At 36.6% G+C, this 24,262-nt stretch overlaps 1 protein-coding gene across 1 annotated transcript in view; it reads left to right on the forward strand.

The window, feature by feature from the left end:
* Positions 1–24,262, forward strand: part of LOC126259239 (autophagy-related protein 2 homolog A) — a 471,250-nt gene that overhangs the window by 257,760 nt on the left and 189,228 nt on the right. Inside the window, exons 24-27 of the mRNA XM_049955863.1 lie at positions 16,598–17,184; positions 17,266–17,438; positions 20,910–21,166; positions 21,242–21,359. Coding sequence (XP_049811820.1) covers positions 16,598–17,184; positions 17,266–17,438; positions 20,910–21,166; positions 21,242–21,359 — 1,135 coding nt within the window. The remainder of the gene's footprint in view (positions 1–16,597; positions 17,185–17,265; positions 17,439–20,909; positions 21,167–21,241; positions 21,360–24,262) is intronic.

Raw genomic sequence — 24,262 nt, forward strand, 5'->3', positions numbered from 1 at the left:
ACTTCAAAATATGATGGCATATGAAAGCAGTGAATGAAAATTGGCATAGTAGACTAATTTACTAATAGGTTTATCACCAAAATTTGCAACTACCCTAATAGTACAAGTCGCTAAACCTGAACATTTCAGCATATCATTAGTGTGTTTCTTCCAATTCAGTTTCTCATCAGTGCATACACTCAGAAATTCTGTCTTAGCAACAGACTTCTGTTCATTGTCAATATTTATCAATGGTGTTTTGCCATTTACTGTACAGAACTATATATAATGTGTTTTCTCAAAATTTGGTGAGAGCCCGTTTGCAGAGAACAACTTAAAAATTTTCTGAAATACATTATTTACAATTTCCTCAGCTAATTCTTGTTTTAGATTAGATTAGATTAGATTAGTTTTCGTTCCATAGATCCGTGCTGAGGAGATCCTCGTGGATGTGGAACATGTCAATTATTTATTTATTTATTTTTTATTTATTGTTTTTTAAAGCTGAAATAATATTACTAATAGTATGGATATATACAATACATCATTTGTTTCTATTAAAAAATTCGTCAATGGAGTAGAAGGAGTTGGCCACTAGTAAGTCTTTCAGGCTCCTTTTCAACTGATCTTTATTTGTAACTAAATTTTTTATGTTTACTGGCAAATTTGTTAGGTGTGATTGCATACGGGGATCATGAGCAGATAGAATTAGCTTTTTGTCAATTAAAAAATAATGAAAGATATAAGATAAGGTATTTTCTATTATTATTGGTTAGATAGATATGAATTAATTAATTAAAATGGAATGTTAATGGATTTTATCTCTGCTAGTAAATATGACTCTTTAGAAAGCATTGAATAATTGGTAAGTACTGGTTGAGAACACTACATGAATGTTTCTTAATATGCTGGAGGCAATGCTATTAAAATGATAAAACAGCACAGAAAAATTTTACTCCCTTTTTTAACACAAGTGGAACTCTGAGGCCAATGACCGAACTCACTATTACACAGTTCACGTAATGACATTGCCAGAATTTTGAGACAGAAAGATCAGTAAAAATGACCTCAGGGACTTGTGAATTATAAGCTGATGGGTTAAATGGCAAATGCACACTAACAGTGTTCGGCCCTGGCCACCAAACAGTGGACCAGTAATTCTCTTTGATGCCGCCTGAAACTAGACTAAAAAAAAGCCATAATAAAATCACATATAACATGAATAGCAAGGAAAGGGATCCTCAAATGAAACACAGCTACTTAATATCAAATTAACGTAATTATTCAACAAAAGTATATAAGTGACACGTACACATCTTATCTCGATAGCAAAGGACAAGAGAAAGAGACGCATTCCACTTTCTTATAATGCTAGACAAATTAAGGTACTTACTACGTTTTGTTTCACAGCATTTTCTTTACACATTTTAACTCAATTCATGAATAATTGAAAACACGTTGTCCCATTAGTACATAATTTCTTTCAATTATTATACAAATTTATTTATATTTGTAAAATTATTTATAATAGTTTGAGGTGTTAATTAAAATTGGGGCTAGTTTTTATACAGTTATAAAGTAACATTTTATCTGCATCTTCATGAATATAGAGTGGCAAGTCATTGATATATATTTAGAACAATAAGGGACCCAGACTGAACTGTGTGGGACACCATTCTTGATACCTCTCCAATTAGAGGACTATGCCAATTTTTGCAGACTATTTGTACTGTTAGTTTCAACCTTCTGCATTCTACCAGTTAAATATGAATTAAACCATTTGTGCACAGTCCCACTCATATCACAACACTTAAGCTTATCTAGAAGAATTTCATGATTTTCACAGTCAAAAACCTTTGAGAGATAAGGAAAAATCCCAATAGGTGATTTTCAGTTATTCAGAGCATTTAATATTTGAACAATGAAAGCATATACAGCATTTTCTGTTGAAAAGCCTTTCTGTGACCAAAATTGACATTTTGTTGGTACTTCATTTTTACAGAGATGTGAAGCTACTCTTGAATACATTACTCTTTCAGGAATTTTGGATGTAGCTAGCTGTCAGAAGTGACATTGGGTGGTAGTTGTTGGCATCAGACCTATTCTCTTTTGCATGCAATGGTTTAATAATAGCATATTTCAATCTATCTGGAAAAATGCCCTGTTTCAGTGAGCTACTACATAGGTGGCTTAGAATCCTACTTATCTGTTGGGAACAAGCTTTTGGTACGCTGTTGGAAATGTCATCAATTCAATGCGAGCTTTTACTTTTGAGTGAATTTATTATTTTCATAATTTCAGTGGGAGAGGTGGGTTGAATTTCAATCTTCTCATTGAGTTTGATAGAAATAAAGTCTTTCTGTACTCTGTTACCCTGCTTCCCTGTTAACAACATTCCAAAGTGTTTAATTTTATTATCAGAGGTGATAATCTCAAACATAATGCACATACTTTTGGACTTGTTAATAACTTTTCTTAGTACAGTGCAGTAGTTTTTACAACGTTTCACTGCTTCTGGATCATTAATACATTTCCCTTTTCTGTTTATAAGATATTTTTATCCCTTTAGTAAGCCACAGCTTTTTAGATGGTTTCTTACAGCTATATTTCACTGTTTTCTTAGGAAAACTGTTTTCAAATATACTCACAAAGGTATCATGAAATAGGTTAAATTTTAAATTAGCACCATGTTCACTGTACACCTCATCCTAGTCTAACTGTTGCATGCTTTTCCCAAAAAATTGCAGTTGTTAAACTGTTAGTTGAACACTGTATTTTGGAGGACTGTTTTGTATTACTGTAAAAGTATTGATTTGATTAAATTCATCTTGGTCTGTAAAAACATTGTCTATCAGTGTGCTGCTTTACTGTACTAGCATAACAAAGAATCTAAGTTCTTCAGAAAGAGCTGAAAATTTCCTAATGGGGATATATAGACAGCTACAATTATACAAAAAGTACCATTATTTACTATAAGCTCACAGGCACATGCTTCTATATCTTACTATACACAAAATTTTTCAGTTTCTAAATTTTTCACTCCATGATAAGTTTTAACATATAAGGCAGCTCCTCCTCTCTCCATAGTGTGTCTACTTACATGTGCTGAAAGCTTTATATCCATCTACATTTATCTTTTGACACATCTGTGACTGTATGATGTTCAGACAGGCATAGTACATCTATTCCACCCTCAGTTTCTAAATCTTCTGTACAAACAAGAAGCTTTTTTTTAATCCTATGATATTGTGATGTAATATACTAACATTATTTTTCACTGTACTTTTATGAGAATTTTGTGATATTTTAACATCTCTAACGCCTGCCTGTCTGAGATTCTAATTATGTTTCATTCCTTTCAATTTTGTATCACAACACACTGAACTTAGCCTAAAAAAGACATACCCCCTGAGTTTCAGTAACCCCCTCCCCTCCTCCTCACCCACCCCTCACCATTAAAGATTTTGCTATCATCCCGGCCAGTTTACCATTCCCTTTTGTATAGAGATGCAGTCCATGACTTTTGAAGTTCCACCTACCAATAGCATTAACCGGAACCATAACTATGTCTGACAAAAGTAGCCACCTGAAGGAGCTGATCTAACTCCATATTGACTCCCCTGACAGAGCTCTTCAATTGTGGCTGACCATACCGATCATACCGCATGGAAATAGGAACCAATCCAACATTTGTATGCTTATGCTGTTTTTACCTGTTCACACTCAATATTGTAGCCCTAAATACTGTTTCCCACCCTGTCCATTGTTACAACATGATCCTGCTTTGTAAAACCCTTCACACTGTTCCTATGTCCTGTCTCACTTGGCTAAAACAAGCACTGGGCTTGAAAAAACTGTGACCCCTGTTCTTTGCTACCACTTCCCACCTGTCTTCACCCTTCTCCCCCCTTAACCTCATCAGTTCCTCCCTAGCAGTATCAAATTCAGCCTTAAGGGCTCTAGTCTTCTCTTCCTGTTCAGCTATTTTTCTATCCCTTGAACATACTTTACAGTACCATGGAAGAGAACCATTTACTTCCTCAATTCCCATGCCACTACATTCCGCCCAATGCATCATCTGTCACGACAACCACGTAGAACCCCAGAACTAACTTTGCTACAGCAGCTCAAAAACTTCTCACTCATGGTTGTTTACAGTCTTTTTACAGAATTTATCTAGAGAGTAACAGTAATATTCTATCAACTACAGATCATAAGAGTCACTAAAGTTATGTAGAACACTAAAATATGTGTATATTATTACATGGATAATGTAATGCACACTAAAACTCAAAACTTCTGTATCTGAAAAATTAGGTTTAAGATCGCTTATGCGCAATATGGACGTTTGAAAAGAAATAAAAGATACAACTTAAAACCTTTAATTTCCCAGCTGAATACGGCACTACTAAATGTATGTGTAACTAAAACAACATAAATTATTCACTTAATATTTATGCAAACATCTTAAATTTGCATTAAAATGTATGCGTAAAGCACACAGAAATCTGCCTTTAGAATATTTTGTTTTGGTTTTTTTCCCTCCAAGAAATACACTGAGACAAGTGAAACATTGTATAAATAAGATGAAATAGCCTATAATTAACTTCCTTACAGAATAATATTAACATAATTGACAGTTATTACAGAATTAGCTACTCATCTTCAAGAGCTCAGTATTCAAGTGAGTACGGTCTGCACCAGGTTTCCAACCAGTGCTATCCCTCCTCCTCTATACCCCATGCCACGTCCGTACCCCTACCACCCACCCAGATTGCTGCTCATGTCAGATGCAGTTGCAGTCAGTGGCCACACGTGTGTGTGTGTGTGTGGGGGGGGGGGGGGGGGCGCTCGTTTTTTATATCCCCGAGAACCACCATAGTGTCATATGGTACTTGCTTTTCATTTGTTAGATGTCGGTGCTCCAATGGCCCTTCTTCTTTTCTCAGTTATAGCATTTACACTATCCAACAAGAATAGTGAGCACCCAGAAGACATGGTCAGAGATCAGTCTAACTTCATACATATACATACCATCAGCTGGTGTTTCCATTTAAGAGCTGCAGTTCTCTTTGATAGGTAGAATGGCTACCAAAGTGCATTAGTGTTGTTTTCGGTGTTGTTACCAGGGCTGGTAGGGTGCATAAGAAGCATGATCAGCATAAATGCTGAGTGGTCACTGTAAAGAAGACAGAGATGCCATGTACGTCTGTGAGACAGTGTTACTAGGGTGATCCCATAAGTACCCGGCCTGAGCGAGAGATGTCAATCATTGTTGAAAAATATCTCTGGCTTAGGAAGTATACAATCTATGAAGCATATGTTTCAAATTTGAAGATGCCGCGTTGTTTAGTATTTTTTGGGCAGCCATCAATAGTGTATGTTGTGAGCGAACTTGTGAAAATGGAGAAAATTGGTCATTGTTATGTGATACAATTTGTTTTTGAAAGGCCACTGCACAACCAATATTAAAGCTGAGCTAGATTCTACTTTGGGAGAGACTGCTCCTTCGTTGGCAACAGTAAAATGTTGGATAGCTGAGTCTAAATGAGGCCGTATGAAGTGCTAAGACGAGCTTCGCAGTGGTCGATTAAATGAGGTGATGGCTCCAGAAATGGTGAAGAAAATTCACAGAGTAGTACTGAATGATCATCGAATGAAAGTGCAAGAGCTAGCAGACATAGTAGGCATTTCAAAAAGTGCAGCACATTGCATATTATCTGAAAATTTGGACATGAGAAAACTGTGTGCAAGGTTTGTGCTACGTTTGCTCACACTCAAGAAAAAATAAGTGTCGTGAAGATGTTTCAGTTGAGTGTTTGTTTAGTGAAGTTTTGGAGCAAAAAAACTGATTTTTTGCACTGTTTCATAACTATAGATGAAACATGGGGCCACCACTTCACTCCCGAGACAAAATAACAGTCAAAACAATGGACACAAATTGGGGAACCAACTACAAAGTAGACAAAAACCGTTTCATCTGCAGGCAAAGTCCTGTTGTCGGTTTTTTGGGATGCACATGGGATAATTTTCATTGACTGTCTTGAAAAAGGAAAAACTATCAACAGTGAGTATTATGTGAAATTATTGCAACATTTGGGCTAAGAAATCAAGCAAAAACAGTTGCATTTGACCAAGAAGAAACTGTTGTTTCTACAGGACAGTGCCCAGCTCTCAAGTTGTGATGAAGCAAGCTGGGATAGTTTTACTTCCCCTCTTGTTCTGTCATCTCCCTACTTAAATTCATTTTTTCAGTTTTAAGTAATTACTATTAACATACATGAGTATAATCTGCATTCCCATAAAAGAGAAAGGTTGGCCCTCAGTTTTAAAGAATATAACACCAGATCTAATTTTGTGTTTAGTTTTATGTATGTAATTGATTTTATCATTTAGTTTGACTATTCCTAGTTAATACTTTCATTTTAGGGTGAAATCAGTAGTTGTTACATAACTTAAATTCTATTGTTGACATATAAACAAATATAAAGTCTGTACTAATTATAAATATTTGAGAGACGAAAAAATAGCATTCTTTAAGTATTTATTTGGCTCTGCTCAAAAACATGTTAGCAAAGCCAGCCCTTAATTAATTCCAAAGTAATTAACAGTTTTGTCAAAAGTATTGTTTGCATAACAATATTTGTTGATTTCATAATTTAAACAAATAATTCATCCTAATTCTTGTAGTAGAAGAAACTGTTGAAAGGAATAAATTTTTTGATGTATTCAGTTAATTTAATGAGTTAAGTTTTAATTATAATTGCTGTAAATTAAACTTCGAACAATGTGTAGTTTCAGCACCTATTATTGTGAAGATATATAAGGGACCAATTTTTGGCCCTGAGACAGTCAGTCCATGGCCTAGACGAGAAACCTGTGTTGGTTAGAACAACAACAGTGCTTCAATGTAACTCTGAGATAAGTGTTACACAATTAGGCCGTGTGTTAAAACAATGACAGTGTCTGCTCCATACATACCTTTTTATTCTTCAAGAGCTGTGAACTTTGTGGTTAGGTTTTTACTGCTCATAGGTGTTCAACAGGAAACTATTGTAGCAGTATGTAGATGTTCACCTGCAACCTTTTAATGAGGCTATCTAAAGTTAAGCAATAGAGCATTGACCATATAACTGTGTAATATTGGGGGGTTGTGAACAGTGAAATTAAAAGACTGTGAAACGCAACTTTGCAGCTGTCGGCTGCATCATTTACAGTAGACAGGAGTTGCACTTCCGCCCCCTATTTTTTCGGCCAGTACGTCGACACCAAAGACAATCAATGAAGAGATAAAGAAGGCGAACATTGTTACAAAGTCCGTTATTGCAATGGCCAAAATTAATGAACTGAAGTTTGAATTGCTACCTCATGCACCCTCTTCATCAGATGTAGCCCCCTCGAATTATTTTCTGTTTCCAAACTTGAAAAAATGGCTCGGTGGTCAAAGATTTTCAACAAATGAAGATGTGATGTTGGCAGTTAATGGCTATTTTGAGGAATTAGATAGTTCTCATTATAAAAATGGTATCAAAGTTATTGAACATAATTGGGAAAAGTGTATAGAGCTGAAAGGAGAATATGCAGAAAATTAAATACATTTTTTTCCAAAATTTTTGTGTTTTCTTTGTTGGGTCGGGCACATAAGGGACCACTCTCGTATCAGCACCTGACAAGAGTTTGAAAGGGGCTTCATTGTAAATCTATATTTGGCAGGCCAGTTGAATCATGCAGTATCCAGATTTTTGGGGCATTCTGATGTGGCAGTCATCTGAATGTGAGGGCAGGCATTGTGGTGTAAAATTATCATTTTGGGGAAAATGATGTGTTGCCCCATGTCTCTGTGCCTGATGAATGATGATTTTGGCATGTGTTTTCTCTATATTTAAGGGATAAGTTTCAACTCGTGTATTGTGTGTGAATTTTACTTCTGTTTTGCATGAGCACGGATATGGAAGATGCAGCACATTTGCAAGACGGGACAACAAGACCAGTCTTTCTGCGCATTATGGCAGCTGCTGTTTGGGCAGTTATTCTGTTCCCTTGCTATTCTGGCTAGGAAATGTGCTGCAGACCACGGAATAATGGAGATCGTGATAATCACGGTTATTTGAGAGATTTGTACAGAAACAAACCATTGTCGAGTAAAATTCCATAAATGAACTGTATGTCATGTGTTTCTGTTATGTAACTGAAGATTCATTGTACATGTAATTTGCAATAAGAAGTTTATGTCATTTAGTACAGATCAAATACTATTGTAATGTGCTACTTATCACTGAAGAAGGTGTTGTGGTGAAGAAGTCTACAGCTGTAAGGTGCAGTTCTGACATTTCAGCATACTCATCATCAAGTATCTGGTCCATCCACAATAAGAGAGGGAAACTGTATTGTGCAGCAAGCACACTGTAATCCCTCCAAAATTCTGTGTCATACTGCACTATTGATCAGAGACAAGCAACAGCCTTTGTAGGGAATTACTATCCCGTGTGTAGACTTCCATTAATGGCATTATCTGGAATGAAGCTGCGACCAGGAAGCATGGACTTCTAATGAATGGCATCGCACTGTGTTCCGCAAGAAACTGTCATTCTGCACTGCCCCAAGTGACCATCATTGATGAGTATGGCAGCAACCTGGCGAGAAGTCCCATTCCTCCAGTATTCCTAGCATCAGGGTGTGGGGAGCCATCAGATACGTATTCAGGTCGTGGCTGGTAATGATTAAGGGGATTCTGACGACACAGTAGTATGTCAGGGATATCCTGTGTCCTCGTACATTACCTCTCGTGTGACAGTATTGTGGTGCCATTTTTCAGAAGTATGTGTGTCTATGAACTGTGCTGTGTGAAGTTTAGATCTGTCCTCGGTAGGACATGTATGGGACCAGTTTTGATGTGAACTCTGTCCCAATGCCAGTATCCAGGATATCAGGGACGAGTTACAACTGTTGTAGGCCAGCTTATACCAGGAAAGGATACAATGGCTTTGTGATACCATTCCCAACTAAATCAGTGCACATATCCAGACTGGCAAGGGTGCAACATTGTACTGATAACTGGAGACAGACTGCAAATTCTTTGAAAGTTTGACTTGATTTTGTAATAATAACATTATATAGCCTCTCAACCTGTGGAGTTTTATTGCTCCTCCTCCTCTTCTGGGTACCTCAGTTTTTGCCAGACAGTTTACTTTATTCTTGAACACTGCAAGTTCACTTTGTCTTCTAAAATTTTTAAAATATCAGAGAGCTTCTTTGGATTTGTCGGATGATTTTCGGTAAACATAAGACTTATTTTCACGTTGGTACAGCTGCAATATAGTCTCTTATAACAATTTATAACTCATTGTATGCTTTTTCATGTAACTGAAATAACTTAGTGTCTAGGGGGACTGTATAACACCTATTATTATCCACTCACTTTTACTGGAAGTTTGAATCCAACTTTTTTTTTGTATACACTTTTGCCCTGCTGGGTTTGATAATAACTTATATTTTGAAGAAGTATTTTGCAGGCCCCTTTTTTGATGGCTTTTTCCAAGCCAGTGTTGATTCATATAATTTTGTCAAATTGTTTAGAGATTTTAATATATATTTTTAATTACATGAGCAAGTACTGATATTGAAAGTTCAGTTGCCCTCATTACACACTTGATTAACTGAGAGATTTCAAAATTTTTATAAGGATACTACTGATTTCATATATGATATTCGTGCCTCCACATAACATTATCTTATTTATGAGAGCCGTCAATTTGTCTAGAACATCATTTTAAAAAACGTATCTACTCTACCACTAGGTGATTGGTACAAACCAATAAAAATATACCAGGTTCGATTAGTTTGATGTTTATCATCTCTAAGTGCAGTAAGGCCCAGTCAGACAATGAATTGTGTTTCTTTTTTGACATAAACACAGCTGTGCACCTCTTAATGAAGCTGTACAATAGCAGTTCGCCTCTATGTATTATGATAATTGTTCATGTTGGATTTAGACCTGAGTACACCATTGTTCTTGAGCCCATATGGCTGCATTGTTTAGAATTTGAAGATCAACTTAAATTTGCTATATTAAATTTTTTTATTGACTGCATCTTTTGATGAAGAATTTTAGATGTTCGTTAAAACGAAGTTTGGAGATCAATTGGGAATGAAAGAAACATTTAGTTTTGTGAAAGAACACTATCTCTTTAGACTTTGTAAGTAGACTTTTGCAGGATAACTGGCATCTATCTTCAGAAGTCTGCCAATGTAAGTTTTTCATCATTCCATGGTGATCTTCTGTCAGTAAAACAGATCTGAGACTATTGTTGCTGCCCTACTTTATACATGTTCATTATCTCCTGATAGTAGTCCTATTTGTTAAGCATCGTATGCACTTGACCAGTGTTCTAATATAGGTTGCGCAAGTGATTTGTAAGCAATCTTGTTGCAGACTGGCTGTTTTTTCCCAGTAGAAGAAAGTATACCTCCTGCTTTATCTACTTGTGAGCCTCTGTGATCAAACTGTTTCATATCCCTACAGACTGTTACTTGGAGGTATTTATATGAGTTGGCTGATTCCAAATTGTGACCTACTGATGCTTTAGTCATACGGTACTACATTTCTGTGTTTTGTGAAGGGCACAATTTTACAATTATGGACATTTAAAACAAGTTTTCAGTCTTTGCTGCACTTGGAATTCATATTAAGATCTGACTAGATATTTATACTGCTTTTTTCAGACAGTAGTTCATTATGCATAACTGTATGATTTGGAAACAATCTGAATTTACTATTAATATTGTCTGCCTGGTCGTTAATATACAAGTTGAACAGCAATGGTCCCATGGGACACACTTATGATGATGACTCTCCATCCAAGATAACATTTTCAATCCTCCCTACCACGAAATTCTCAATAGAGTCAGGTATTTTGTGTCATTACACTTATATTTGTGCACATCTTGTGTGTACTGTCTTACAGAACACAGTGACTATCTTGTAATTTTTGTTGTATATTTCAAGGTAGATTTTAAAATCTGTCAGAATTGAATTGCACCAATACTGTAATTATTTCCTGATAGATTTGCTTCCTTCCTGCTCCCCCCCCCCCCCCCCCCCCTCTTTCCTTCTTCCCAGAACTTGATTGTCTCTTAAATATGAGGCAAGCAATGGTAAAATAAGCCATGCTTTTAGGTGTTGAAAACTTCTCATTTTGTCCCAGGATTGAAGGCAATATTACTGCAATCAATCTGTAGTCATAGCTGACAAAATTTGGTTAGCTTTGCCACAAACCATTTATAACACTAATCCATTCTTTTTCTTAAAATGTTCCAACCAGTATGGATTTACAAAAAATTCAATACTCATTTATTTGGCATGTTCTTCAGCTCTTTGTGAAATAATAGCCCTGAGACCTAAAGCAGTATAGTTTCTACATCTCCCTGCTAGGTGTTCTCATATGTTTTCTCTGGGGATCCAACATACTGTGCTCAAATATTTCCATAATTTGATCTCTCTTTTTAATTATAGTCAAAGGTTTAGAGTTAGCAGATTTCACTTTTTGACCTCCATTTTTCATCAGTGGCCTTAAGCAACTCCATCTTCATTTAAAGTATAATAGCAGTTTCTTTCTTGTCTGATATCTTTGCCACTGAGTGTAAAAAATGAATTAATAGAACACGTGTATAAAAGAAAAAGCACAAAACAGTTATATCACAAAATTTATCAATTTTGATGCTCAATCTTATCACCGACTTCTACAGCTGACTGAAGTGCTGGATAACATCATGACCACAGAAAGTGGGAGTATTTTCTCATCCAAGAACGAAAATGTTTTTGTGTTAAATGAATTTTACTTAATGTCATACGAACAAAATGTATTAAACTACATAGTATTTTCTTGGGAGTACATTATTATTTCTTGTCAATTTTTTTTCATTCCTCCTACTGTCTGGGGCTTCTGTCCACTTTCCTCTCACATCTGATTAAATCTGTGTTATATCTGCAACTACAGCCATAATTTTTCCCGAGGGCATGCAGCTTTACTATATTGTTAAATGATGATGGCGTCCTCTTTGGTAAAATATTCCAGAGGTAAAATAGTCCCCCATTCGGATCTCCGGGCAGGGACTACTCAAAAGGACATCGTTATCAGGAGAAAGAAAACTGGCGTTCTACGGATCGGAACGTGGAATGTCAGATCCCTTAATCAGGCAAGTAGGTTAGAAAATTTAAAAAGGGAAATGGATAGGTTGAAGTTAGATATAGTGGGAATTAGTGAAGTTCGGTAGCGGGAGGAACAAGACTTTTGGTCAGGTGAATACAGGGTTATAAATACAAAATCAAATAGGGGTAATGCAGGAGTTGGTTTAGTAGTGAATAAAAAAATAGGAGTGCGGGTAAGTTACTACAAACAGCATAGTGTACGCATTATTGTGGCCAAGATAGACACAAAGCCCACGCCTACTACAGTGGTACAAGTTTATATGCCAACTAGTTCTGCCGATGACGAAGAAATTGAAGAAATGTATGATGAAATAAAAGAAATTATTCAGATAGTGAAGGGAGACGAAAATTTAATAGTCATGGGTGACTGGAATTCGGTGGTAGGACAAGGGAGAGAAGGAAACATAGTAGGTGACTATGGATTGGGGGTAAGAAATGAAAGAGGAAGCCGCCTGGTAGAATTTTGCACAGAGCACAACTTAATCATAGCTAACACTTGGTTCAAGAATCATCAAAGAAGGTTGTATACATGGAAGAAGCCTGGAGATACTGACAGGTTTCAGATAAATTATATAATGGTAAGACAGAGATTTAGGAACCAGGTTTTCAATTGTAAGACACTTCCAGGGGCAGATGTGGACTCTGACCACAATCTATTAGTTATGAACTGTAGATTAAAACTGCAAAAAGGTGGGAATGCAAGGAGATGGGACCTGGATAAACTGACTAAACCAGAGGTTGTACAGAGTTTCAGGGAGAGCATAAGGGAACAACTGACAGGAAAGGGGGAAAGAAGTACAGTAGAAGAAGAATGGGTTGCTTTGAGAGATGAAGTAGTGAAGGCAGCAGAGGATCAAGTAGGTAAAAAGACGAGGGCTAGTAGAACTCCTTGGGTAACAAAAGAAATATTGAATTTAATTGATGAAAGGAGAAAATATAAAAACGCAGTAAATGAAGCAGGCAAAAGGGAATACAAACATCTCAAAAATGAGATCGACAGGAAGTGCAAAATGGCTAAGCAGGGATGGCTAGAGGACAAATGTAAGGATGTAGAGGCTTATCTCACTAGGGGTAAGATAAGATACTGCGTACAGGAAAATTAAAGAGACCTTTGGAGAAAAGAGAGCCATTGGTGTGAATATCAAGAGCTCAGATGGAAACTCAGTTCTATGCAAAGAAGGGAAAGCAGAAAGCTGGAAGGAGTATATACAGGGTCTATACAAGGGTGATGTACTTGAGGACAATATTATGGAAATGGAAGAGGATGTAGATGAAGATGAAATGGGAGATATGATTCTGCGTGAAGAGTTTGACAGAGCACTGAAAGACCTGAGTCGAAACAAGGCCCCGGGAATAGACAACATTCCCTTAGAACTACTGACAGCCTTGGGAGAGCCAGTCCTGACAAAACTCTACCATCTCGTGAGCAAGATGTATGAGACAGGTGAAATACCTTCAGACTTCAAGAAGAATGTAATAATTCCTATCCCAAAGAAAGCAGGTGTTGACAGATGTGAAAATAACCGAACTATCAGTTTAATAAGTCACTGCTGCAAAATACTAACACGAATTCTTTACAGATGAATGGAAAAACTAGTGGAAGCCGAGCTTGGAGAAGATCAGTTTGGATTCCGTAAAAATACTGGAACACGTGAGGCAATACTGACCCTACGACTTATCTTAGAAGCTAGATTACGAAAAGGCAAACCTACGTTTCTAGCATTTGTAGACTTAGAGAAAGCTTTTGACAGTGTTGACTAGAATACTCTCTTTCAAATTCTGAAGGTGGCAGGGGTAAAATACAGGGAGCAAAAGGCTATTTACAATTTGTACAGAAACCAGATGGCAGTTATAAGAGTCGAGGGACACGAAAGGGAAGCAGTGATTGGGAAGGGAGTGAGGCAGGGTTTTAGCCTCTCCGCGATGTTATTCAATCTGTATATTGAGCAAGCAGTGAAGGAAACAAAAGAAAAATTCGGAGTAGGAATTAAAATCCATGGAGAAGAAATAAAAACTTTGAGGTTTGCCGATGACATTGTAATTCTGTCAGAGACAACAAAGGACTTGGAAGAGCAGTTGAACGGAATGGACAGTGTCTTGAAGGGAGAATATAAGATGAACATCAACAGAAGCAAGGCGAGGATAATGGAATGTAGTCAAATTAAGTCGGGTGATGCTGAGGGAATTAGATTAGGAAATGAGACACTTAAAGTAGTAAAGGAGTTTTGCTATTTGGGGAGAAAAATAACTGATGATGGTCGAAGTAGAGAGGATATAAAATGTAGACTGGCAATGGCAAGGAAAGCGTTTCTGAAGAAGAGAAATTTGTTAACATCGACTATAGATTTAAATGTCAGGAAGTCGTTTCTGAAATTATTTGTATGGAGTGTAGCCATGTATGGAAGTGAAACATGGACGATAAATAGTTTAGACAAGAAGATAATAGAAACTTTCGAAATGTGGTGCTACAGAAGAATGCTGAAGATTAGATGGGTAGATCACATAACTAATGAGGAGGTATTGAATAGGATTAGGGAGAAGAGAAGTTTGTGGCACAACTTCACTAGAAGAAGGGATCAGTTGGTAGGACATGTTCTGAGGCATCAAGGGATCACCAATTTACTATTGAAGGGCAGCTTGGAGGGTAAAAATTGTAGAGGGAGACCAAGAGATGAATACACTAAGCAGATTTAGAAGGATGTAGGGTGCAGTAGGTACTGGGAGATGAAGAAGTTTGCACAGGATAGAGTAGCATGGAGAGCTGCATCAAACCAGTCTCATGACTGAAGACCACAACAACAACAACAACATATCTGCAAAAACTCTGACTGTGTGTGATTTCTTCCAGCCTTTCTGCTAACTGCCAATTCCCAATCAGCATCTTTCTGTCACTTCTCTCTTGACCTCAGCTAATCTTATCTAGCTTCATGTAACTATGCTTGAATTTCACCAATTTTCCCTGTCTGTTCTTAAATCAAAATGATCACACTGCAGCTTTTTTATTTATATATTAGAAGATTAGGCATCCAACTTAATTTTAAACCATATGAGTTATTTGTTAATACACAGTGTAAGTTGTCAAATTTTCTCTTGTGTGCATTCACTGCAAAATTTATGCATATCAACCACTCTTAAATGAATTATATTTGAATATTACAAAATATGTGAGCAAATCAGTTAGCCATCTTAAATAGCTTGCCCTGGATATCTTATTGTAAAAACAGAGTGAACTATCTTTACAAAGCAAAATTTCACGTATAAATTGTTGGAAGACCTTGAAATTTGATATCAGTTGAACTTAATTTTTAGGCATCTAGTAGTTGTGAATTTATGCAGTTCACTTTATGGAAACTTTGAAAAGTTTCATGTTCAAACTTGAGGAATTAAGTACATCACGATCAGCAGTAAAGAAAATTGTGTGATGTGAATGTAACACTGATTTCTTTAAAACCATGTAATTGCAGAAATGAATTACTATACATGACAGAGAATTTTTGTGCAATGCCTGCAGCAAACACACAAACAAGAATTACTTGCGATATTAAAATTAGGTCATATTTTCAAATGAAGATAACTCTCTGTTTAGTGCTAAGGTGTTCAATAAGGGCTGTAGCAATTGTGAAACTTTATTATTATCAAAGAAACAATGTAAAAAAACAGGGGGAAGGGGATATGAGAGTGAATTATTGTAAAGACTTCAGTGAAGTTAATTTTGCAAACTTCTACTTAATGTTAATATGGTATCCATGGTATTAAATGTTTAATGAGTCAGATTCAAATAGCATGTCAGTTCCATGCTTGAGATATTTCATTATTATTTTAACAAAGTGTTCCAAGTCTAAAAGCAACCAGAATTAAAAGTTGGCTTACAACTGGCATAAAAATCTCCAGGGTGAAGAAAAGGTTTCTGCATTCCTATAAAAATAAAATCGCGTGTCAGAAGAAATCCAAAATTGTATCAGATGAGTGTAATAAGATCTACTGCAAAGCAATTAAAAATGGAGTGTAAATGGGAAAATATGAATATATCTCCAAATCACAAAATAAAATGTTGACCACATGGAATTTCATCAGCTCTCAAGCAGATACAGGAAACTGAAGGCAGAAGGAATTATTTCAAAGCTATAAAATACGCATTTCTCTGATTCAAACACTGTAGCAAATATTTAGATCTATCATTTTAACAAGACAAAAGATTTTGTTTTCCAATACAAATTGGAACACCTTTTAGTGATAAATAGTTTCTAAGAGTCTAACATGTCAGATGAATCAATATCCATCACAGTTCTCAGTTCTATGAAATTCTTTTTCTTTGATGAAATTTGTTAAGACTGTGAAAAATTGGTTTTACTATCTTCTGTAGTACAAAGCATAACAGCTGTAAACAATTAGATATTTCCTCTTTTACAGACCACTGTATCTACCACTTAAGTCAATGATCACAGTTGGTAGCTTCAGCATTTCAAGCAACATAGCAGCTCAGACTAGCACATCAACCTTACGTTTCATTGCTGAAGATTCAGCACTTTATATATCTAATAAGACCAGTTTGAATCAGCAGCAGCAAAATAGTCCAGTGGATTTGCGTAATGATTATGTCTGTGTCCTTGATATGGGACTATTTGAATTGTCTTTGCGCCTGAGTGACAAAGGATCAGGTGGTCCTCGTATCGATCTCCGTGCTTCCAACAATATGCTACACATACACACATGTGCTGATACAGCCAAGGCATTGGCTGAGCTGCTTACATACTTTGCATCAGATGGTGATCTGAGACCAGTTGGAACTGAAACTGATGTAGAGACTGGTCCTGAAAGCATCATTGTGCAGAATCATAGTAATGCTGATCAAGTACTAATAAACACTGGAGATTTAACAACTACGAGGCAAGAACCTGGATCAGACACCTTGTCTAAATCACAAGTGGCTCATGTGCATAACATGATGGAAGAAGCAATGAGGGAAACACTGTCTCCTGATACTGGGCTTAAGTCAAGTAGGTAGACTTTTCTTGTATGTAGGTTGTCTCTGATATTGTGGCTGTTTTAACTCACCTGACTTGCTTGCTTTTATGAAGGATCACCACGTTCTCAGAGAAACAAAAAAGATGTGGAGGTCTTTTTTTTCCCTGATGAGAATCAACCAATTCCCATAAAGCCCTCGGGTGATTCAGAACTATCTCAAGAGGAAGATGACAACTGGGAGGATGAATTCTGTATTCTGGATAAAGAGGCTGGATCAGGATTCCTGGTAAGTGTAATTGTTAATAAATATCATTTTTCTTCAGTTTTGTACACACAATACGGAACTGTGGTTTACATAATTTATTTTCTATCTTGATGTGACTTTCTTTTCAAATTACTTAAAAATTATGTGCCTGTGGAAGAGATTTATTAGAGCTACAGCATACAGGGTGGCACGAAAGTCACTACATACTTAGGTAATCTATCTATCTAGGTTGGTACTATGTGAAACATATGTATCTAGGTTGAGTTGTTGAAATTTGTCCATCAAGACACATGCAAAAGAAAGGACACTTTCTAGCTTTCAGAGTAAAATATGTGAACACACACATTTCTATTCCCCTACATGGTGCTAGCTAGACTGTAGTCTAGCCGTATCAAGTAAGGACATAGGCATATGTATACATATGTGTGAGACTGTGTGTGTGTTGTACTCTAACTCATCAAAAGATAACTCTGGAAGCTAGCAAGTTTTCTTTCTTTCGTGTCTGCCTATCAACAACTCAATGCTTCTGCATTTCGCTGAGTGGTCTCCTTTAATCCTAAACTATTTACATTCTTCAAGAACTTTCCTTCAACATTTGTATCTAGGATGGTACTACATATGCTGATATTGAGGTATAACATGTCATTCAGAGAACAAGATGTTCTACGTCCTTGATCTCAATTGGCTGATAAAAGATGTTCATGGGTTAAGGTATTTAGTAAGTAGCAGGCACTTCACTTTTGGAAGTTTTTTATGATTTGTGCAGATCAGAATTGTATGAATCCTGTGCTATCGGCAATGAGGGCTGCGGACTGGTGCTTCTTCCTGCTGGATGTTGGGACCGCGAGTGAATGGCATGGAGTGCATGTGACCTCCATGACGTCAAAGAAATCATCACCAAAAAGGCAATTGTTCAGATTTTACTGTAAAAAAAATTGTTCAGAGTCTCTTGCAAGATGCACTTACGCAAACATCTAGCCAGATTTTAACACCTATGTAGTCTATCCATTAGAAGAAGTTACGAATGTATGTTATTGGAAATACATTGAGTTCAACTTCTCTGATTGTGTTATTCCACTAGATAGAAGAAAAAGTTTCTTTCAGCATCATTGACTCTGTGGATCCCCCACGGGGGAGAAGCTGGTTCACAGTTCAAGGGCGCTGTGTAGCAGAACCGTTGCAGCATTGATATTGTACGGCAACTGACAGAAAACATAAGAGAATTGGAAAATTCAGTAAAATACAAAAACTGCAGATTGACTACTGGACTGCTTCAACCGCCCATTCTTATCACCCCCAGTACGAAAACAACCCATGAAACATTTCAATATGGAGTGCATCTAGGGACCTTAAGATGTCAGCGATATATTTAGCGAACACAGCTGACATTGACTGATTACAGCAGATACCACTTCTATGCTGGCTGGGTATCATAACATTGCTAAGCAACACAAGTGTCACTGACGTCTTTTTATATCAGTGACAGGCCAGCGAGTGCAACTATATGAGGCTAGCATTGGTTGCTATGCAACCATTGTTGCATTGGGTTGCAGAGGATTGCTGGACAACAACAGTATGCACTGTGTTGATGTGGAAAAATATTTAGCAATTTTGCAAATTGTGGTATCATTGTCAATCATCATTGAACTACTGCCAGTTAGAGAAAGGAAGCAGCTACTCCTCTGCTCTTGCTCTCCCACTCACTCTGTACATCTGTACATTCCTCTTCCTTACACTTCTGTGCCCCCCCCCCCCCCTCTCTCTCTCTCTCTCTCTCTCTCTCTCTCTCTCTCTCTCTCTCTCTTTCAAATTATCCCCTACTCTTTATGAACATAATTCTCCATTATGATTTTGTATCTGTTCTTTCTTTTATATAAGAAAATCTATGTAGCTTGTTTTAAGAATTATTAAAAAAAAAATTGTTTAAGGCATCATAAGGAGCACATCAGGATAACTATTTATTACTCTTTTCCTTCATCATTATCAAAAACTCTTTTATTTTTTCCTCTTATCTGATCATTTTACTCCAGTTGCTATTATGTTTTGTTTTTTTCTTTATGAAAACCTTTGAATTTCTGGATTTCTAGTCTGAATTTCTCTCCATTGAGTAAGGTCTCCTGTGCAGTCTGCATTTCTTCTAAGTCCATTTTTGCCTTGTCCCTCCATCCATTTTCTTTGTCTCTTTCCCTGTTTTGGAAGAATGTTGGATCCTCTTTGTTAGTCTGGCTTCCTCCATTCTCTCTAGGTGCCCATAGAGTGTAACATGCCTTTTCCTGACCTTAGCCATTATTTTAGGGCAGAATGAGTATATATTTCCTTATTTGGTTTCAAGGTGCAATTGATGTCTTTGTTCTTATTTGGATCTACCGTTTTTTTTTTTTTTTTTTTTTTTTGCAAGAGTCATCTTTCTTTCTTTTCTGAATCATCTAATGACGTTTTGCATCCATATAAAAATAGGAATTATGGTTTTACCACTATATTATAATGCTATATTTAATGTCTTAAGAAAAACCGTTATTATTGTGCAGATTTCTCACTTTCATGTACGCGGTTTTCATTTTCTCAGTTCTAATATTAACTGCTTATTTTGCACTATATTTGTATTTTCATTCAGACATTTAAAGTTCTATGTTTTCTTTATGTTACCATACTTGGTTTTTAAAATTCTTGGTGAGTTACTTTCATTACTCCTCTGCCTTTTCAAAAGATACTTGCGGACCTGCCTTTTCAGCTGTGTCCTTCAGACGTTTTTCTTTGCATTCTGCAAGGTTCCATTTATTATTACGAGATCATCTGCAAAGGCTAAACAATTTATTGCGTCATTCGCTCTACCCAACTTTATGTAGTTATTAACTTATTGTTTTTCTTCTTCGTATAACTTTTTCCAGCACCCAGGTGAATACTAATGGTGACAAACAATCCCCTTATCTGACTTCTGATACAATTTGGAAGGGACTAAAAATTGTTCCAAGGTATTTAACTTTAGTTACTCTGTGCACAAGAGTTTGTTTAGTTATTTCCAGAGTTTTTCTATCTACTGCAAATTTCTTCAGGGTTTGGAGGAGGTAGTGTCTGTCTGTAGTATCATATGCCTTTTTAGAATCAACAAATATTAACACTACTTTTTTGTCTGATATTTTTGTATTCCTGTGGGAGGAGAACTCCACACTTTTTTTCCGAGATTGTGACTGCTGGATCTGTTTGTTGTTAATGAAGCAACTAATACTTTGCTGTAAAAATACCTCTTTCCCCCCCCCCCCCCCCCTCTTCCTGGTCTTTATCCATTAAAAAGGTAAAGGTATGTGAGTCATAAGAAAGACAAACACTTTGGTCATGTCCTTGTTTGTCTATTTCTGGGTAAGCTGTCATGCACATGAGAATATCATGTATTTGTTTCACTTTATAAAATGGTAGCTCGGAAGTATTTTTAATTAATATTCATATTGTTCAGTTCTAAGGTACTGTAAGGTTTTCTTTTTTATTTCTCTGTAGCCTCGTAATGGTTTGCCAGAAGTAAGAATGCTGATACAAGAACCAGTGAGAATAATAGACAACCATTTCTCTGTTCCACTGGGAAAAACTGATCTCCTGAAAGCACCAAAACATTTTCCTGCTGCTGTTCTTCGCTATACACTAAGAGAAATGAGTGTTGTATGGCATATGTATGGTGGACAAGATTTTGCAGTGCCTGATTCTTCACAAACCATTAAGAAGCAAGTCAAGATAGATGAACATTACAGGGTAGAATGGTGAGTTTTGCCTTTATTACAAATATGTCCATGGGGTAAAACTATATTAATTAAACAAGACTTTTTCTGTTACAGCAAAAGTTGCCCATCCTCACCTCCTTTCACCACTCATCACGTAGTTAGATCCCCAAGTGAAATTCGACTGGGAGTCACAGGTAGTGGTGTTTCTTTCTCAAAAGCCAGTCCTACAGAAGTGAGTTCACTCTTCAATATAATCATTAATGCAAAGTAAATAAGCAGCTTTAGGTTAATTTTTGTATTCCGTAGTTTTTGCTTTTTTGCATCTGATACTTTTATGTACCTCATATGTAGCATACAGCTAGTGATCATTATCCAGTATGCTAATGACTTCCTGTTGCATGGAGAAATGAATTGCATGGCATAACTTAAAGTTTTGGTGGTGATGAATGTTTATTTAAAGAACATTTAGGTCTTTTAGATACAATGTACTCATGTACACCAAACATTTACATATGTAAAATTTTAGAATCTAATTTTATCTATTCTTATTACTGCCCAGTTTAGTTGCATTAGATCAAAATGTAGGAGATGTTTTAGTTAATACTGAATGGTATTGATAGCTCCTCTGATTTGGATAATCAGTTCATTTGAGAACTTTTCAAGTGAGGACGGTGGCTCATGTGCTGATCTTAGAGGAACTTTCTGCAATTTCGTTTCAGTATTTTAGTTGACTTTGAAAAGAGCCTTGCTTTGGATGTGTGGGGTCTCGTGCAGTAGTCCTGTTTATATGTTGTGTAGCTTGCATCAGATCACATAATAAAAATTTCATTAATGGTATGCTTTCATGGTGCTGATTCCACTTTATACATTTTGGTGCATAAAATGGGGTTGACTGCTCGGCTGTAAATCCGAAGTTGCACCATTAATGAATCACCTAGAGAAAACATGAGAGGACAAAAGTTTGTTTCCCCTCCTACATTGCAAAATAATGTTGATACATAAACAAGTAGCATGAGTGAGAGTTTTGATCTTCTTGAGGATGGTATTTTTCAAGAGGATGGATTATGAATGGCTTAAACAATGTCTGCTAATGTACCTCAAATTCCCTTGAAAAATTTTGTAATATTGATGGTCTACATCTCCAGCTACATACACACTCTGCAAGCCTCTGTATGGTGGGGGTATCTTGTACCATTACAGTTGTCAACCATGAAAGAAAGATTTCTAATTTAGGCTTTTTCTACACACATGATGTTGTACATTGTCCAGCAGCCAGTAAGCACACTGCTGAGAATGTTGTAGTCAGTGTAAACACTAAATATGGTGAGTTCTTTAGAGAATTTTTATTCCACTTGTTGTGAGCTATCATTACTTAGAATGGTAGGAAGTGCCAAATTCTACATAAACAAGTGAGAGATATAATTTACAGGATGTACAGTTTCTTTAAATCCAAAGCAGAAAACAGGGGAATTAGCAATGCTACATTCCCTTAACATACCTGTACCTGTGCGGAATGGCTGTTTGTAAATCTGGCTGTAGTCATTCCCTTTCCTGTCCCACTCAAAAACGGAGTGAGGGAAAAATTTATTCATTTAACCTGATCTAAGTAGGGCCATCAGGCCCTCTCTTCGATCAGACCAGGGTTTCACTCATACAGTATATATTATATCGTAGTTATCGATAATTTTAGTATGACAACTAGTATTAAAATGATTTGAGTGTCTACGGTGGTGGTGTGAGTAAATTGTACTAACTCAATAATAATAATAATAATAATAATAATGACAATAATTATGACATTAATGACAATAATCACAGTGGCAGATAAAAGAAGGATTTATAGGTCTACAAAATAGATGTTTTCTGACATAGTGAGTTTTGGGAAAAGGAAATTAAGGGAGATTATATCAGCTAAGAATGCTGGCAAATGAGGAAGATCAGTTTTGGAAAGAGGGATGTACAAGGGTAATGAATGCATACAGGAACAATGATAATCTTATTGTTTCTTTAGCAGATGTATGACTACCTGTTCTCTGAAGGTGGAGATGTTGTTCAGTTCTCTATGTAGTGCTGGAGGTTGTTCCAGAGCTGGGTTCCTACTGTTGAGGAGGACTTCGAGAAGCTAGCTGAACGATGGAGTGCTACAGAAAAGATTTTGCTCTGATAGGGCCAGGTGTTCATGCTGTGTTGTTCAGACAAGAGTGTTAAGGTCGAGGAGAGATATGAGGGATAGTGTTCATTGATAAGACAGTAGAGAAGACAGGGGGCATAGAAATCTCTGTACATGTTTGCACGTAGCCAGGGTAGCTGTACATATGGTGATGAAATGTGCTCGAAGAGTTGATCATCACAGACATAATGAACACTGGCATTTGTAACCAGTTGCAGGTGCCTTGAGCTTCGTGCAAAAGTCCTTGAAGGATAACATCCCTGTGATCAATAATTGAAACTATAAGTGTTTGTATAAGTTTCTTTTTCAGGCCAAGAGGGAAGATCTTTTTCTAGTTTTGTAGGGCATGGAGAGATGCTGATGCCTTTTTGTACATTACCGTTACATGTTCCGTTCAATTTAGATTTTCATCTATTGTTACTCATAGACTCTTGGTGAAGGATAGAGGTTGATATTTATTCCATGTAGGGTTAAAGATGACTGTCTATATGTGTCTGTATGATCCTTAATTTCTCTTACCTTGTCTTCATGGTCCTTACACTATATGTACATTGGTGAGAGAAAAATGATTCTACATTGAGCCACAAATACCTGTTCTCGAGATGTAGACAGTGTTCATGAAAAGAATGTTATCTTCCTTCCAGAGATTATTATTTGAGTTTACGAAGCATCTGCATAATATTCATTTGTTAATTGAACTTACTGGTACCAAATGTAGTAGCACGCCTCTAAATTGCTTCAATGTCTTCATTTAATCTGACACGATGGGCGTAGCAAACACTCAAGCAGTACTCACGAATGAGTCACATTAGTGTTCTGTACATATTTTCCTTTGTAGTGCAACTATACTATTCTAAAATTCTCCTAGTAAACTGAAATCAACCATTCACCCCACCTTCCCTACCATATCTACTTGCTCATGCCGTTTCATATCACTTTGCAATCTTCATCATAGATATTTACTT

Source organism: Schistocerca nitens, chromosome 5 (assembly GCF_023898315.1).
Source record: "Schistocerca nitens isolate TAMUIC-IGC-003100 chromosome 5, iqSchNite1.1, whole genome shotgun sequence".
Classification (NCBI taxonomy): Eukaryota; Metazoa; Arthropoda; class Insecta; order Orthoptera; family Acrididae; genus Schistocerca; species Schistocerca nitens.